Below are 16,408 nucleotides of genomic sequence, written 5' to 3'. Positions count from 1 at the left end.
TGTTACTAAACTATCGTAAATTTGACTACACCATATTTTACTCAACGTAAGTCATAATGAATAGTTTACGCACTAGATAATTACAATTGTTAGGTCTCCAGTAGTATATCACATACAAAATAAGTACAAAATGTCTTGTTTTACACCGTACACTTACGGTATCAGTTTGACCGGAAACGCGAATTGGTACCAACTGCAATCGTAGATTTCATGAAGGTTAGTAATTTTGGGTTTAAGAAAGGATCGGTTGATGAGACAAAACGTGAGATGCGAAGGAATCGTCAATACAGTAATGAAAGGAAGTGTGAGAGGTAAATTGTTGAGGCAGACCAAGGAAGTTCATATGGATGCAGTTTGCAGTAAATATGTAGAGACGAAGCGGCTTGTGCAGAATAGGCTAGACTGGAGAGCTGAATAAAAACAGTCCTCGGATTCAAAAACCACAACAACGGCACCAGAGTGACGTGCTATGTTTTGTTTATTAGGAAGTCTTCACACGAGTAACACAGTTGGTCTGAAATTCCATACGTTCGTATTTAGTTCAACAGATGGCACTGCACAACTGCATCGAATGCCTTCTGGGAGCCAAGGAACACGGCATCAACCTGGGCGCCGGCATATACTGCCCTCTCGGTCGCGTGGACGGACAGAGAAGGTGCGTTTCATGCGATCGTTGCGGAATTCATGTCGATTCCTACATAGGAATCAATGTTATCGTGTATTATTTTCATTTATTGTGGTGCACTGTGAATATCTGATTGTGTCATTTCAATAGGTACATTTGCATGTGTTTTACATTTTAAGCTATATTTTTGCAGATATTTATGCTACACTCTCGTTTGTAGGTAACGGCCTGTTGACCATGGAGTAATAAAAAAAAATTTGGATAAGTGCGAATTTGACTCACGGACAGAGTTTTCCGGACAAACACAATAATGTATATAGACTGTTCATCGGTCCCGGGAATCTAGAGTTTCGACGATTTTTGCCTCTTATCGATACCGATGGCAGGATATCAAAATATGTGACATAAATGACTACATTTTTTGATTGCATTGACTTAGAGGCTTAGATGTTTTACACCTTAAAGGAACTGTAGACTTTAATAAATTTCGGCTTGATACGTCTAACCGTTCCTGAGAAAAAGCGGTCTTAACAGATGAGAGCGGTCTAAGGCGCTGCCGTCATGGACAGTGCGGCTGGTCCCGGCGGAGGTTCGAGTCCTCCCTCGGGCGTGGGTGTGTGTGTTCGTCCTTAGGATAATTTAGGTTAAGTAGCGTGTAAGCTTAGGGACTGATGACCTTAGCAGTTAAGTCCCATAAGATTTCACACACATTTTTTCTTAACAGATGGACAGACAGACTGATAACAAATGACAGAAGAAACACTTTTTTCGTGTGATATAATTACAAATTAATAGTCTTCGGATTTTTTCCTTTATTTGTACTGTGAAATCTTGCTTATTGCCATATTTAACGATTCTAAGTCAACGAGGAGTACCGTATAGTTTTTGATGAGTGACGGGTTTGTATGCGTTCCATCCTCCGCAGTAAGCATAGGATATTTGTTTTGTAAATAAAAAACACCTTCTCTTGCTGCACTGTATTTTATTCTCCCAGACGCGTTTCGCCTTTTTTTACTTTAAGGCATCATCAGTGGGATCTGTAACGATACAGTTACGATACATCATTTGTTTTTATATGTATTATTCGTGGATTATAAAACAGTTCACTTCTCGCTTTTTAAATAAATAAGTGATTACAGTTCTACGCGTTTTTAGTTGGCACCTACGTATCCTCTTATCTGGTCTTATGCTGAGAGCCACATCACACAATTGCACTGACGTAGAAGCTTAAATTTTTTACGTCGTCAAGGGACCGTATGCCTTAGTACTTAGCATAGATATGGACTTTGTACGTCTGTCCATCCCTGAGAAAAGGACTCTTAATAGTCGGACATACAGACAGACGAACAGACAGACAAGCAGATAGTCAAAAAGTGGCCCTAAAAAAGTTCTGTTTTTACCGATTGAGGTATGAGAACCTAATAGGAGGTCTGAGTCGGCTATTATGTGCTGAACGCCACTATTAACAGTATGCCCTCAACGTCGGTACGTCTGCCGTACGCTGTAGTGATTGCGGCAGACACTCACACATTGATTCGCTTGATCACGCGACAGCGGCAGCTGAGATAAATCAGTGAGCCAGCTTTCACCAGTAGGAGCTGGCTTACGGACAACTTATTAATAACACGGAGGGTTTGGCTATCATTCCTGTGTGGTCGTCGTGCGGAGTCTGTAGGTGCGTCAAGTGTCCGTGAAGCAGCTCCTCTTTGACAGCTGTTAGAGCCCTGTTTAACCTTTCGTGAGTGGGGGAGGGGGACGGCGACAAGTCCCGCCCACAAACAAACCGTAACTCCGGTACACCCAGACCCCCAACAGTGTGTAGCTGTAAAGTACGTGTAGGTTTCTTGACCTCGCAGCAAGTCTCGTTCAAGTGATTACGTATTCAGCATCAGCTTGTCAGCAGCACTGAAATTTAAGCCAGTACCTATCTCGAACTTTTCAAACTTCGCAGAATCTCTTCTACTTCTTTTGTTCTCGTCTAGCACTCATAGAAGAAAGGATATCTCGTAGAAATAGCTTAGCCACAGTCTAGGAAATGTCTCACTAAGCAGCGGAGAGAGCGCTGAGCTAAATGACACCATTTTCTGCAAATCTGTTTTATTTATTCGTAATGGGCAACTCGATCACAGTAAGTCATCTTGCATTTTGCAGTGAGCTTCGGCCTGTGCGCTCAAAATACTTTTACTATTTTTGATTGGATAGAGTTTGACTAACATTCCAAGGGGACACTTGTCGTGTAACTGGTTGTTAGACTCAGTTTATCCCTTTCTTGGATGAGATCTTGCGCCTTCGTTCTAATATGTGTAGTTTCCTTTGGTGTTTATAAACAAGAGTATTTCGTTTTTCTAATCGTTATAGTAACACCTTTTCCGTCGATTCATCTGAGGTAATCATAACATAGTACCCATCTACTGAAAACGTTTCTGCAAGTTATTCTACTTCAAAGTAAAATTCTTCTGTGCATTATTTTATGTACGCCATTTTTGTAATTATATTCCAATAATCCTGTAACAATTTTGCGCCCTTCCTTCTAGAGCTCTCCAAGAACCTCTCATCGCATTTCGGGAACAGACTTACTGCTCCATGCAAAACTACTGATTCCAAACATTTATGGAAAACAAAGTAGGAAAGACAGGTCATCCCAAATACATCCAAACGAGTAAATGCACCGACGTGACAAAAGTCAAGCGGTACCACCTAACAACGTGTCGAGCCTCCAATTTCCCTGCGTAGTGCAGTAGTTCTACATCGCATGGACTCACCAAGTCGTTGGAAGTCCCCAGCAGAAATAGTGAGCAGGGCTGCTTCTACAACGGTCCATAACTGTGAAAACGTTGCCAATGCAGGATTTTGTCCCTCAACTGACCTCTCGATTATGTCCCATGAATTATAGATGGGACTGATGTCGGGCGATCTGAGTGGACAAATCATTCGCTTGAATTGTCCAAAATGTTCTCCTAACAGATACGTCCGTCGTAGGTCACACTTGATTTCTGCGGTTATTTCACGCAGTGTCGCTTGCACTTAGCCCTGATAACTCTGCGCAAACGCCCCTGTTCTCGGTTCTTAAGTGGAGGCCGTCGGCCACTGTGCCGTCAGTGGTGGGAGGTAATGCCCGAAACTTGGTATCCTCGGTACACTGTGGATCTCGGAATATTGAATACCCTACCGATTTCCGAAATGAAACCTCCCACCGTCTAGCTCCAACTACCATTTCGCGTGCAAAGTCTCTTAATTCCCGTCGTGGGGCCAAAATCACGTCGGAAAGTTTTTCACATGAATCACCTGAGTACAAATGACAGCTCCCCCATTTCTCTGCCCTTTTATACCTTGTGTATGCGATACTACTGTTATCTGTATATGTGCACACCGATAGCCCATGACTTTTGTCACCCCACTATATGTCGAGTGCGGTGTTCCCTAAGTGGCCAGTGTGATGAGTTTCGTGAGATACGCAAGGAATCTGTAATGTTTGTAGCTGCCGAATTATGGTAGTAACTGTTTCATTTAAATGTAACGAAATACTTTTTTGTGGTATTGGGAAGAACCTCGGAAGAGGACTTCGCGACATAGCATGCATGGGACTTAATTATACAGTAACAGGTACTAGCTCCACAAACCACCGTCCCTCCTTCACAAGATGAAGTCATGTGAACATCTGCCCTGTTGTAGCAATCGTAAGCAAACACGTAACTCACTTATAGATCGTGTGCTCACTTGTGTACTGATGCTCATTAGTCTGCACTTTTCCTATTGTAGCAATCAGACAATTTGCTCACGAACCTTTTCAGACTTCTACAACGTATACTGCAGCCGAGAAAGTGGATATGGTTTTCGTTTATGGTCAGTGTCAACAAACCGTTTGAGTAGTTTCGCAGTTATATGCTGAATGGAAACGTGATCGTGAAAGCACGCAGGATCTATCGTTGCAAGCATTGTGAAACAATTGAAATAAACTGCAAATTGGAGAGATAAAGGACGTCGAAGATAAAGTGTAGCAACTGATGAGAGGAATGCACCTAACATTTTAGCAGCGGCAACATGCAAGCCACGAGTCACTACGAGGCAGCTGGATATGCGAGTGAGATTCGCCAAGACGTTCTCTGCCAATATTACATACCAACGCATTTAATGCAATCCAAAATTTTCTCCACAAACAGCTTCATGGCAACTAATTTCAAATTGGACTATCGTTTCCTAAAGCATAAGTGATGAGGTTTTCACTAAGATTTCGTTTATGGCAGAAATGTGGTTTATAAACCATCGGCAAATCACTCTTGGCAATAGGCATTACTAGTAAGTTGAAAGCTGTCGACAGAACCTGAAACTTATGTGTTATATTTACCAGCTTCCATCCATGTAGAGTGGGAATCAATAACAGGCTAAGCGCCAAAACAGTTTTTTAGTTACACCCGAAAATGAAGCTAAGTGCAATTGCCAACAACCTGAAAAGGGGGTTAAGGGCTTTTGTCGACCCACTGGTGGGGCTAAAGCGTGTTAAGTGGCACAAAGCTCTGTAATTGTTTACGAGCATTGTCTGCAACAATACTGTGCAGTCACAATCCGTTTTCTTGTTTTGTTTGTTGACTTCACGAAGGTATATTGTAAATACGATGGATTTACACAGTGACACCAGCAGAAAAATAATGAAGAGAGAATAAAATGGTTCAAATGACTCTGAGCACTATGGGATTTAACTGCTGTGGTCATCAGTCCACTAGAACTTAGAATTACTTAAACCTAACTAACCTAAGGACATCAGGCACATCCATGCCCGAGGCTGGATTCGAACCTGCGACCATAGGGGTCTCGCGGTTCCGGACTGTAGCGCCTAGAACCGCTCGGCCACCGCGGCAGGCAGAGAGAAAGAAAGGCAAGAATGATGAGATAAACCACAAATTTTTGATCTCTGGCCATTTATTTATGTCATGTGACAGATTTTTCCCAGATTGAAAAATGCAGGAGGCTGTAAGAATGTCAAGTACATAAGAACCTTGTAAAAATTATGGAGAATGCGACACCTAACAAGCCATTTGTGATTTAAATAATGAAAACAGCACCATTTACTTATTTCTTTATGCTTAGCACAACGCGTTTCGAGAACTTATTCTCATTTTCAGTTGCATTTGTGCATTTGTTTACGAGAATCCGTTTGGTGATGTTTGAATGTGTGATTTTCTGCCTCTCTGGCATTTTTTAAAAGTTAGACTGCACTCGGAAAATCGGACAAAATGAACCTTTGAGCATTTTTAAATGCTAATATTAGATTGAGTATTTTTGTTTGCATACTTACAGGATTGTGTCTCCTCCTTTATACAGAATATCACACACATGCAAATCATCACCCTGTTCGTTTACAAAATATGCCACAAACATATTTACATCTACATGGTTACTCTGCAATTCACACTTAAGTGTGATTCCTACTGTAGACAATAAATAAAAAGTATTGTTCATGTTTTTTCATTAGATCATTACAGTCACAACAAAAATAACTGAATAACTCGGAATCAGTGTTTTGGAAATTAGCCTGTTATTGATTCTCACTCTACATATTACGTTTGTTTCGTGCCTACTGCTCGCAAGCAATCTTTGTTGTCATACCTACGTCCACAGGTCGACTTCCATAAATTCCCTGCTGCATCTGCTACGCTACTTCCTCTGTCTATGATCTTTGTAACGAGAACATCCTCAGCCAATGAGAAGGGAGGGCACTGAGACACTCCATATGGCTTGTCAGTTTTGAATGGGAACAGAGCGTTCTTCTTCATGTCTGTTCCATTCGAGACGGTTGTTGAGAGAATATATGCTTTTCCTTGTGTGTGATACGACGTGTTAATGAACGTGGTTGCGGTGAGGAGAACGAGCTATCTATGAAAGCAGCTATAGGTTTGTATTTGTGAAGTTATAAGCACAATTATATACAGTTCTTTTCCACGCGTCTACTCATGAACACAAGGTAATGTCTTTCCACAAATACACCATTGACGAGCCACACTGGGATAATGAGATTTCTTAAGCACTGTTCTTGAATGACTAGCAGAGTGATGTTTGCGGTTTCGATTAATGTGGGGGAGATTCCGTTTTGTTTAAGTACCGTACTTGATTCGTGACAAGTTTAGTAAGCTGGTATTTCATTCACCAAAGTATTTTTCCATCTTTATATTATGGAGCAAGGCTTTGTACGACTGTGTCGAGGCACCACATGAGTCGTGTAACATTAATCTTATTGTTCTGTGTAACACCTTTGTATTCTTGGGATTCAGTAATAAGTACAAGGTTAAAGAGAATTTCAATTCTTTCTTCACGTTTCATACCATCATCTGTTTAATCAAATAACACACATTTATGTAATAGGGGCCCCGAACAAACACGAGGCACTGTACCAATATCTTGTTCAAAAGTAGTGAAAGAAATGATTTCATACCTTAAATTCAATTAATAGTTCAGTGAGAACCGCTTATGCACTCACTTGAGTTATTCAGATAGTAAAGAATTCTTTCCCTTTAGTACGTAAAACAACGATACAAATAATGTAAGGAATTTGGATCTATGTCGCCATTGGTTGCAGTGCACTTCGTTCAAATCCTACGAGGAGCAATAAATAAGTGAAATACCTGTTCGCTCAACAACATGTATTTCCTTTGATAGAGGTATGATCTATCGCGTGTTGCGCCACTTGAAATGGAATTAGTTGTTCCACAGGCTTTCTGTATTGATGTTGTTGTGGCCGCCAGCCCGAAGGCAGGTTTAATGCAAACTCTCCATGCTAGTCTATCCTGTGCAATTCTCTTCATCTCCGAATAACTACTGCAACTTACGTCGGTTTGAGCGTGCTTACTGTGTTCAGCCATTCGTCTTCCTCTACAATTTTTACCCCAAACACTGTTTTTAATTCGAAATCGACAATTCCTAGATACCTGAGAATGTGTATTACCGACAGATCCAATCCTTCTGTGAAGTTGTACCATAAATTTCTTTCCTCCCCAGTGAGATTCAATACCTAGTCGTTAGTTAGTCGATCTACCCATCTACCCTTCAGCACTCCCCTATGGCCCCACATTTCAGAAGATTACAGTCTCTCCTTGTTTGAACTCCTTATTGTCAACGCTTCATTTCAGTAAAAGGCTACACTCCAGATAAACATCTTCAGAAAAGGCTTCATAACTCTTAAATCTGTATCCGATGTTTCCAAATTCCCCTTCCTCGGAAAAGCTTTTCTTGCTGTAGGCAGTCTGCATTTTATGTCCCGTCTACTTCGTCCATCAACAGTTATTTTCCTGTCCAAATAGCAAAACTCATCTACAGTATTACTTTTAGGTCTCATTTCCTGATTTAATTTCCTCAACATTGACTGGTTTAAATCGACTAAATTCAATTACTGTAGTTTTATTTTTGTCGAACCAAACCTCTTTTCACGACACTGTCAGTTAAGTTCAACTGCTCTTACAATTTCTCTGCTGTTTCTGACAGAATTACAACGACATCAATAGACATCAAAATTTTTATTTCTTCTGCATTAACTTTAATTCATTCTCCAAATATTTCCTTCGTTCCCTTGACTGCTTGCTCAAAGTACAGACTGAATAATATCTGAGGTAAGCCACAATTCTGCCTCACTCTCTTCTCAACCACAGCTTCCCTTTCATACCCCCTCGATTCTTATAATTACCGCCTGGTTTCTATGTAAGGTGTAAATATCCTTTCCTCCCTCTTTCTGTTACAGAGCCAAAATACAACATAATTCCATAAAATTTCTTTTGATATATTTATATCAGATGTTAAAAAGGTTACGAAAGGACATGCTTCGTTTTTTACACATTTGTAACTATTCGCCTAGTAAAATCAGATCGCTAATGTCGTTAATGTGTCCAAAGATATTTTAGATGAAACTATTAAGCATCACACCTTACAAATTGAGGCGCATGTTCATAACTGAATTGACACTAAGAAGATTCACCAGCAGTTTCAGTGAATGGTTGGTAATTCATCAAGCAAACAGATAGTTTTGAGTCGTCATCATAAATCATTACTTTTAATAAAGTTACGCTAACGCAGAAATTACGGGAGACAATTGTGAGCATTACTGTGTTAATTTGCATCAGTACCATTTATACTTTTGTGATACAACAAGAACAATCAGACAACATAAACAGTCAGTTATTGAAATGCTTGAAATGAGTTTTAATTAGTGAGATTATTGTGAAAAACGCTATAAGTGTTCTGTTGCACGTACCCTTGTCACCCAGTCCATTCCAACCAGCGCCAGTATTAGAATAGCAACAAGTGTTATGATGCCAACGATCCTTATATCATTGATGTCACCGTCAACAATGGTGAGTGAATAAACTCTTAGCAGGTCCTGCAGTGACTCGCAGAAACCAACAATATACATCGATACAGCTATAGCATTGGCTAGGGTGAACATCAGACCGATAGCGCCGCCAAATTCAGGACCAAGAGATCGAGATATCATGTAATAAATACCGCCTGAAACATCAAAAATTTACATAAGGTTAAAGATATCATAGAGATGTCACTGTAGTGGATGAAAATCATAACGACAAAAAACAGTTTTCATGGTCACAGATCTTAACTTTACAGAACCTAATGCTGTAGAGAATTACTAGTCGCTGAGACTATTTCTAAATTTACTAACGAATTAAACATGCAGCATGCAATCTGCAAGTGTGGCAGTTTTACCATGGTAGTGCTATCCGTGCATATTCATTCACTGATTGGTACTGTTCCATAAGTTCCATCATGGAGATGTGAAACGAATCACGATATAGTTTAGCAAATGATAAGCAGCATCTGATCTGTACTCTGTATTAACTATGAACTATCACCATATAGATCAATAATATTTGCACTTGCGTTAGAAATGGTAATTTTGTCAATTAGCACGAAAGCCAATTACTGAAGAGGCCCAAAGTAATTTTAGATATAGTGCAGTATACAGGATAGATTGCACGCCCGTTATGTTTTTAATGGGATATTTTCTGACATTTTAACTGAGCGCCACTACTACCTGTAGCTGTACTCACGGGTTGGTCTAAACAGAGGAATTCCGTTGGCTGCTCTATTGTTTCCCCTGATCGTGTCCTCAAGATTCGGTTTCCTCCAGACTTCACTGCCTTCGATTTCAAATTATACGTGATCTTGAGGGTGCTGGTGGAGATGCGATGTGCCGTGCGTGTTAATATTCCTCGTCTGTTCCGACTCCCTGAGTGCCCTTCACTCTCTGCAACAACTTGTACCGAGCAGATATAGTAGTCCAGGATATTCCCGGACACCCTTCTCCACTTACAAAGTATGTGGTTGGAGGTGTCTTTCTGCAGAGTGCCACGGCACATGGGTACTGCAGGCAACGAAATGACAGACAAGCAGCCAAGGAGGCATCTCGCAGTCCTCAGTTCCTTTAGTGTACTATCCCTCTATAAGCTATCACCTCGCTGGAGCGGTACAGAATCATGCATCAGTGGGAAGAGGAGTGGCTGTAAGTAGCAGATAGCAAACTACTCTGATAAAGTCTACAATTCGGCCACAACGTATCTGCGTCCAGTCACGCAGACAGGATGAAGCTCTTCTCAGTCGTCTTCGCATGTGAGACAGCCCTCTGACGCATGGCTTCTTGTTCTGGCGAGAGAACACTCCAATGTGTGGTGCTTGTGGCGTGCAGATCACAGTGCGCTATATGTTGGCAGACTGTTTTTGTATTCAGACAAAAGGTCAGTGGCCGATTTGTCAACCCATTTACCCTCTATTTTAAATGACAATGACACGAATGCGGTATGTCTTTTTAAGTAATATTTGTTTTCAAGGTGCCTGGCTCATCTCTTCTTTTCTTGGAAGTCATCAGCCAGCTCCATACTCTTGCGAATGTATTTTAGTTTTCCTCTTTTCTTTCTTGTGCTTTAGCTGACAGTTTTAGGACAGCTCACCGTTTTAACGCTATCGTACATGTTCTGATCTAGTGAGATTGTACAGGCGATCATGGGTGAGACTGGGAGAGAGTAAGTGCGATTTTATCTCTCACTGCTTCTTGCTTCTTTTATCGCATTTTCTACTTTTTACCCACATTCGCTTCTACTAATCTTCGTGTGGGAGCTCGCAACCTTCTCGCTGAGCACTCCTGAATCACCAACACATACACACACTTTCACACACACAGCTGCTCGTCTGAAAGACAAATTTTCTTTCTTTACTCGTGTCAGCTGCTGTTTTATCTACTATTTGGTGGTTTCATATTTTCATGATTTAGTGGTGTTTTACAAAGAAAATAGTTACCTAAAAATGTACTAACAGAGTTATGTTAAAACTACGCCACTCTATTTCATAAGCGATTACTGTTAAGGACACAGTGGCGTTCGTTTCGCGACGATGACGAGCACGAGCCGGAATTTGACAACGGCAAAATAGTAGCCTACCAAGACTGTGGTTTATTGTCTCACGATATTATTGTCTGTGTTGGTCCTCACGTTCGGATATCGCATGAATATTGCATCGTGTGGGTCAGGAGGTTCATATTCAGTACCATGCAAGATCTCAACGGCTCTCGGTGCTAGCGCCCGAGACGATAGACTTGTTGTTCACTTGGCTCTGAATGATGGTTGAGCCTTCAGTACCGCTAACGGCACAGTTGTTTGCAGCAAGCCCTGTACCCACACGGACAGTGCGATGATAACTGGAGCAACACGGAGTGTCAGCAAGACGACGACTGTTGAGGCGGTTTCCCATGACGAGGCAGCCGAAAGAGCCGCGACGACAACGCATCCGTGGGTTGAGTCTCTGAGAATACCGAACGAGACGAGACTGCATTCGTTTCCTTCGAATATCGGTTCTCTAAATTTGGCTAATTTAGTTACCAGAGCACTTTTATTCTACTTTTAGGGCTACTTTTACGAGGTTACAGTCACGTCGGCGTCAGAAACTACGTAACAGGTAGCAGTGCTGTTCAAACGCGAAGCGCAAACGACTACAGCCGAAAGCAGTACTCGTCTACATCTACATCTCATACATACTCCGCAAGCCACGGTATGGTACGTGGCGGAGGCTACGTTGTACCACCACTACTCATTCGCAAATACAGCGGGAGAAAAACGACTGCCTATATGCCTCAGTACGAGACCCAATCAGTCTAATCTTATCTTCGTGGTCCAACGTACAGTTGGCGACAGTAGAATTGTTCAGCAGTCAGCTTCAAATGGCGTTTCTCTTAATTTTCTCAATAATATTCCTCTAAAGGAGAGTCGCCTTCTCTCCAAGGGTCCCCATTTGACTTCCTGCATCTAGGTAATAGTTGATGTTGATCGAACCTGCCGGTAACAAATCTAGCAACCCGCCCCTGAATTGCTTCGGCGTCTTCCTTTAATCTGATCTAGCGGCGATCCCAAACACTCCAGCAGTTCTTAAGAACTAGTCTCACTGCTATTCTACATGCGGTCTTTTTTACAGGCGAAACACACTTTTCTAAAAGCTTCCCACTAAACCAAAGTCGATCATTCACCTTTCCTACTACCAACCACACATTCTCGTTCCATTTTATGTCGCTTTCCAACGTTACGACTGTACAGATAGTCGACGTGACTGTGTCAAGCATACTCCTAATTACATTTTTGCTACCCATCCCCTTCAAAACACATTTTTCTACATTTAAAGCAAGCTGTCCTTCACCACACCAACAAGAAATTTTGTCTAAGTAGTCTTATATCTTGCTACAGTCACTCATCGACGACGCCTTCCTGTACACCACAGCAAATCAGCAAACAGCCGCAGATTACTGCTCATCCTGTGTGTCTGATCATTTATGTATGATGATGATGAGGTCCCGTACCTCCGAGGAGCGTAGCGAACGATACGGGAGACCCGCACCGCCGAGTAAGCAAGATCGTAGCGAAGTTGGTTTGCCATTGTCTTCCACCGGCCGTAATGGAGATGATGACGATCAAGACAACACAACAACATCCAGTCATGTCGAGGCAGGAAAAATCCCTGACCCCGCCGGGAACCGAACACGGGACGCCGTGCGCGGGAAGCGAGAACGCTACCGCAAGACCACGAGCTGCGGACCATTTATGTATATAGAGAATAATGGTGGCCCTATCACACTTCCCTGCAGCATTGCTGACGATATCCTTCTTTCCGGCGAACACCCGTTGTCCAGGACAACGTACCGGGCTCTATTACTTAAAAAGTCTTCGAACTACTCACATATCAGGAAACCTATCGGACATGCTCGCACCTTCGTTAACAGTCTGCAGTGGGGCGCCGTGTCCATTGCTTCTCGGATATCTAGGAATATGGAATCTGTCTGTTGCCCTTCATCCACGGTTCCCAGTATATCACGTGAGAAAACCGGCAAGCTGAATTTCGCACGAACGATGCTTTCTAAAACCCTGCTGTTTCGTGGACATAAGCTATTCTTCTCAAGGAAATTTTTTTATATTCGAACTGAGAATATGTTCAAAAATTCTGCAGTATACAATTCAGGACATTCATCTGTAATTTGGCGAGTCTGTTCCTTTCCCTTTCTTATAAACAGGAGTCACCTGCGCTATTTTCCGGGAGCTTGGAAATTTGCGCGGGCGAGATATTCAAGACATATGCAAGCTGATTAAGGGGCCAATGCCTTACAGCACTTTTCGTAAAGCTGAACTGGAATTCTACCCGGACATTGCGACTTATTTGTGTTCAACTCTTTCAGTTGCTTCTCTACGTCAGAGGCCTATTACTCCGTCCTTCTCACGGGAGTCTGTGCGATGGTCGAACGACGATAGGTTTCCACGATCGTCCTGCGTGAACGATTTCTTAAACGCGAAATTTAAAACTTCAGCTTTCCGTTTGCTTTCATCTGTCGCCACACCAGTCTGGGCAAAGAGTGCCTGGATGGAAGTCTTCAGCCCATTTCGTCTTCTGTAGAACTACGGCAACACTGAGGCGCCGCCACAGAGTAGAGAATACAGAGAATGGAAACTCGACTGCAATCCATGCGCCAAAATTCAGTGCGCACGCGCGAAGTCTGGCATACTTAAACAGAGGAAACAACCGTGTCTGAAGCCAAAGGCGAACAGGTACCTTTTGTTTATTTTTTAAAGTTGTGTATTGCAGCTGCTGGGCTTACCTACAGGTAAACTGTTGTTTGATGTGCTGTTAAAGTTAGAAATATATTATGAGCAGTTGTAAGAGAAAAGACAAAACAGGAAAGCAACGAGTGGTTTCCACAAAAGGTTGATAGCAATTCATGAGTAAAATATGTTTTCTGATCTTCTTACTGTAAACAATAAAAGCTGATTAAACTGTAAAAAAATACTGTATGTAAATGAAGTAAAGCTAAATCAGCTCCTCGAGTTACTTTTTCGGTAGAGGTTCTCCTTTGCACTAAAAAAATTAAAAACAACTTGTTCGGCATTTGCGCGTTTTCTTCATTATTGTACATAACATCTCTCATTTCATTCCGAGGTAAGTGATTGTCACACAGAATTGATTTCTTTCGTATCTTAGATCACACTTTCTTTGTGACACTTGTCAAGCGTCATTTATTAAACGAATGTGATTCATATTACATAACACATTGAAGAGCCAAAGAAGCTGGTAGAGGCATGCGTATTCAAATACAGAGATATGTCAACAGGCAGAATACGACACTGCGGTACGCAACGCCTATATAAGACAAGTGTCTGGTGCAGTTGTTAGATCGATTACTGCTGCTACAATGCCAGGTTATCAAGATTTAAGTTAGTCTGACCATCGTGTTATAGTCGACGCACAAGCGGTGGGACGTAACATCTCCGAGATAGCAATGAAGTGGGGATTTTCCCGTACGACCATCTCACGAGTGTACCGTAAATATCAGGAGATCGGTAAAACATCAAATCTCCGACATAACTGCGACCGAAAAAAGATCCTACAAGAACGGGACCAACGACGAGTGAAGAGAATCGTTTAACGTCACAGAAGTGCAAACCTTCCGCAAATTGCAGCAGATTTCAGTGCTGGGCCATCAACAAGTGTCAGCGTGCGAACTATTCAGAGTAACATCATCGATACGTGCGTTCGGAGCCGAATGACCAATCGTGTACCTTTGATGACTGCATGACACGAAGCTTTATGCCTCGCCTGGGCCCGTCAACACTGACTTTGGACTGCTGATGACTGGGAACATGTTGCCTGGTCGGAGGAGTCTCGTTTCAAATTGTACCGCGCGGATGGACGTGTACAGGTATGGAGACAACCTCATGAATCCATGGATCCTGCATGTAAGCAGGGGACTGTTCAGGCTGGTGGAGGCTCTGTAATGGCGTGGGGCGAGTGAATCTGACAGGCGACACGTACGTAAGCATCCCGTCTGATCACCTGCATCCACTCATGTCCATTGTGGATATCGATGGGCTTGGGAAATTCCAGCAGGACAATGCAACATCCCACACGTCCAGAAATGCTACTGAATAGCTTCAGGAGCACTCTTCTGAATTTAAACAAACTCCGCAGAAATTAACATTATTGAGCACATCTGTGATCCCTTGTAACGTGCTGTTCAAAAGAGATCTCCATCCCCTCGTACTCTTACGGATTTATGGACACTCCTGTAGCATTCATGGTGTGTCAGTTCCCTCCAGCACTACTTCAGACAATAGGCTAGTCCATGCCACGTCGTGTCGCGGTACTTCTGCGTGCTCGCAGGGTCCCTACACGATATTAGGCAGATGTGCCAGTTTCTTTGGCTCTTCAGCGTATGTTTGAGTGAACTTATAGGCCTGGCCATAATTGAAAACATTTGTATACATTAGATTTTAATGCAAGTGTATTTTTTTCGATATTGGTCATAGTTACTGTGATACTTAATTTCCAAGTACTCGGTCGCATAAAATTTGAAAAGTTTGCAGTGATAAATGTGGTTGTGGTCTGTTTACATTTGCTTCGTTTTTGATGATACTTTTCTATGTACTAAATGTAGCTAACACATCGAAATTGTTTTTAAAGTTGGAAAGAATGCGACATCTCACTACAGTATGGAGAAAACATAAGTTAAAGTATTTTATTTGAACCTGCTACCTGATGGCACCACGTAGAAAGAGCCGGCATCTCAGTCGGGAACAGTTCGTGCAAGTAGACGCACCTTTCTGAAATTAGTGATCGTGATTTATTGTTGTACTAAATGAAGAGGAAGACATTCCACACCGAGTTACATGATGCAATAAAACTCTAGGGTTCCAGAGGTCTTTCCAAGTCGCAAACATCTACGATGTATATATGCAAGCTGAAGCGGCCAATGAAACTTTGTACCAAAACGAGTACTCTAACCCAGATCCCCTGATCTCGAGGCAGATACTCTAACCATTACACTACCCTGCCACAGTGACTCTGCAGAAATGTACGGATTGCACTAGCATGCCTCCCCCCTCAATCCAAATTCCCATACACACCTCAGCGCAAAAGCTGTTCCAGTTTAGGGGGAATACCATACATCACTTATCTGCAGATATACAATGTTACATAATGGAAAAGCTGAAACATATCTCATCTTTAGGTCAAAATTCGAGAAAAAGTTTCTTCGTGACACTTATCAATCGTCATCTATTAAACAAATGTAATTCATATTATATAATGTATTAGAATGTACTTAAAGCTCTGGACGTAAGCCCGAATATTTGCATAAATTAAATTTTTGTGCACCCTACTGTCTCCATTTAAAGTAATATCTATGCGTTACTTTCCGGCTGAAAACTTGAATGAAAATTCCAGCCCTGATACAAACACCGAAACTCCTGCACAGTGAGTGAC

At 42.0% G+C, this 16,408-nt stretch overlaps 1 protein-coding gene across 1 annotated transcript in view; it reads right to left on the bottom strand.

Moving 5' to 3' along the window:
• Positions 1-16,408, bottom strand: part of LOC126412633 (bumetanide-sensitive sodium-(potassium)-chloride cotransporter-like) — a 594,798-nt gene that overhangs the window by 152,825 nt on the left and 425,565 nt on the right. Inside the window, exon 5 of the mRNA XM_050082310.1 lies at positions 8,862-9,115. Within this exon, the coding sequence (XP_049938267.1) occupies positions 8,862-9,115 (254 nt within the window). The remainder of the gene's footprint in view (positions 1-8,861; positions 9,116-16,408) is intronic.

The sequence above is a fragment of the Schistocerca serialis genome, chromosome 7 (assembly GCF_023864345.2).
Source record: "Schistocerca serialis cubense isolate TAMUIC-IGC-003099 chromosome 7, iqSchSeri2.2, whole genome shotgun sequence".
Taxonomy (NCBI): Eukaryota; Metazoa; Arthropoda; class Insecta; order Orthoptera; family Acrididae; genus Schistocerca; species Schistocerca serialis.
The sequence above is the reverse complement of the archived record's forward strand: the minus strand, read 5'-3'. Positions and strand labels throughout refer to the sequence as shown.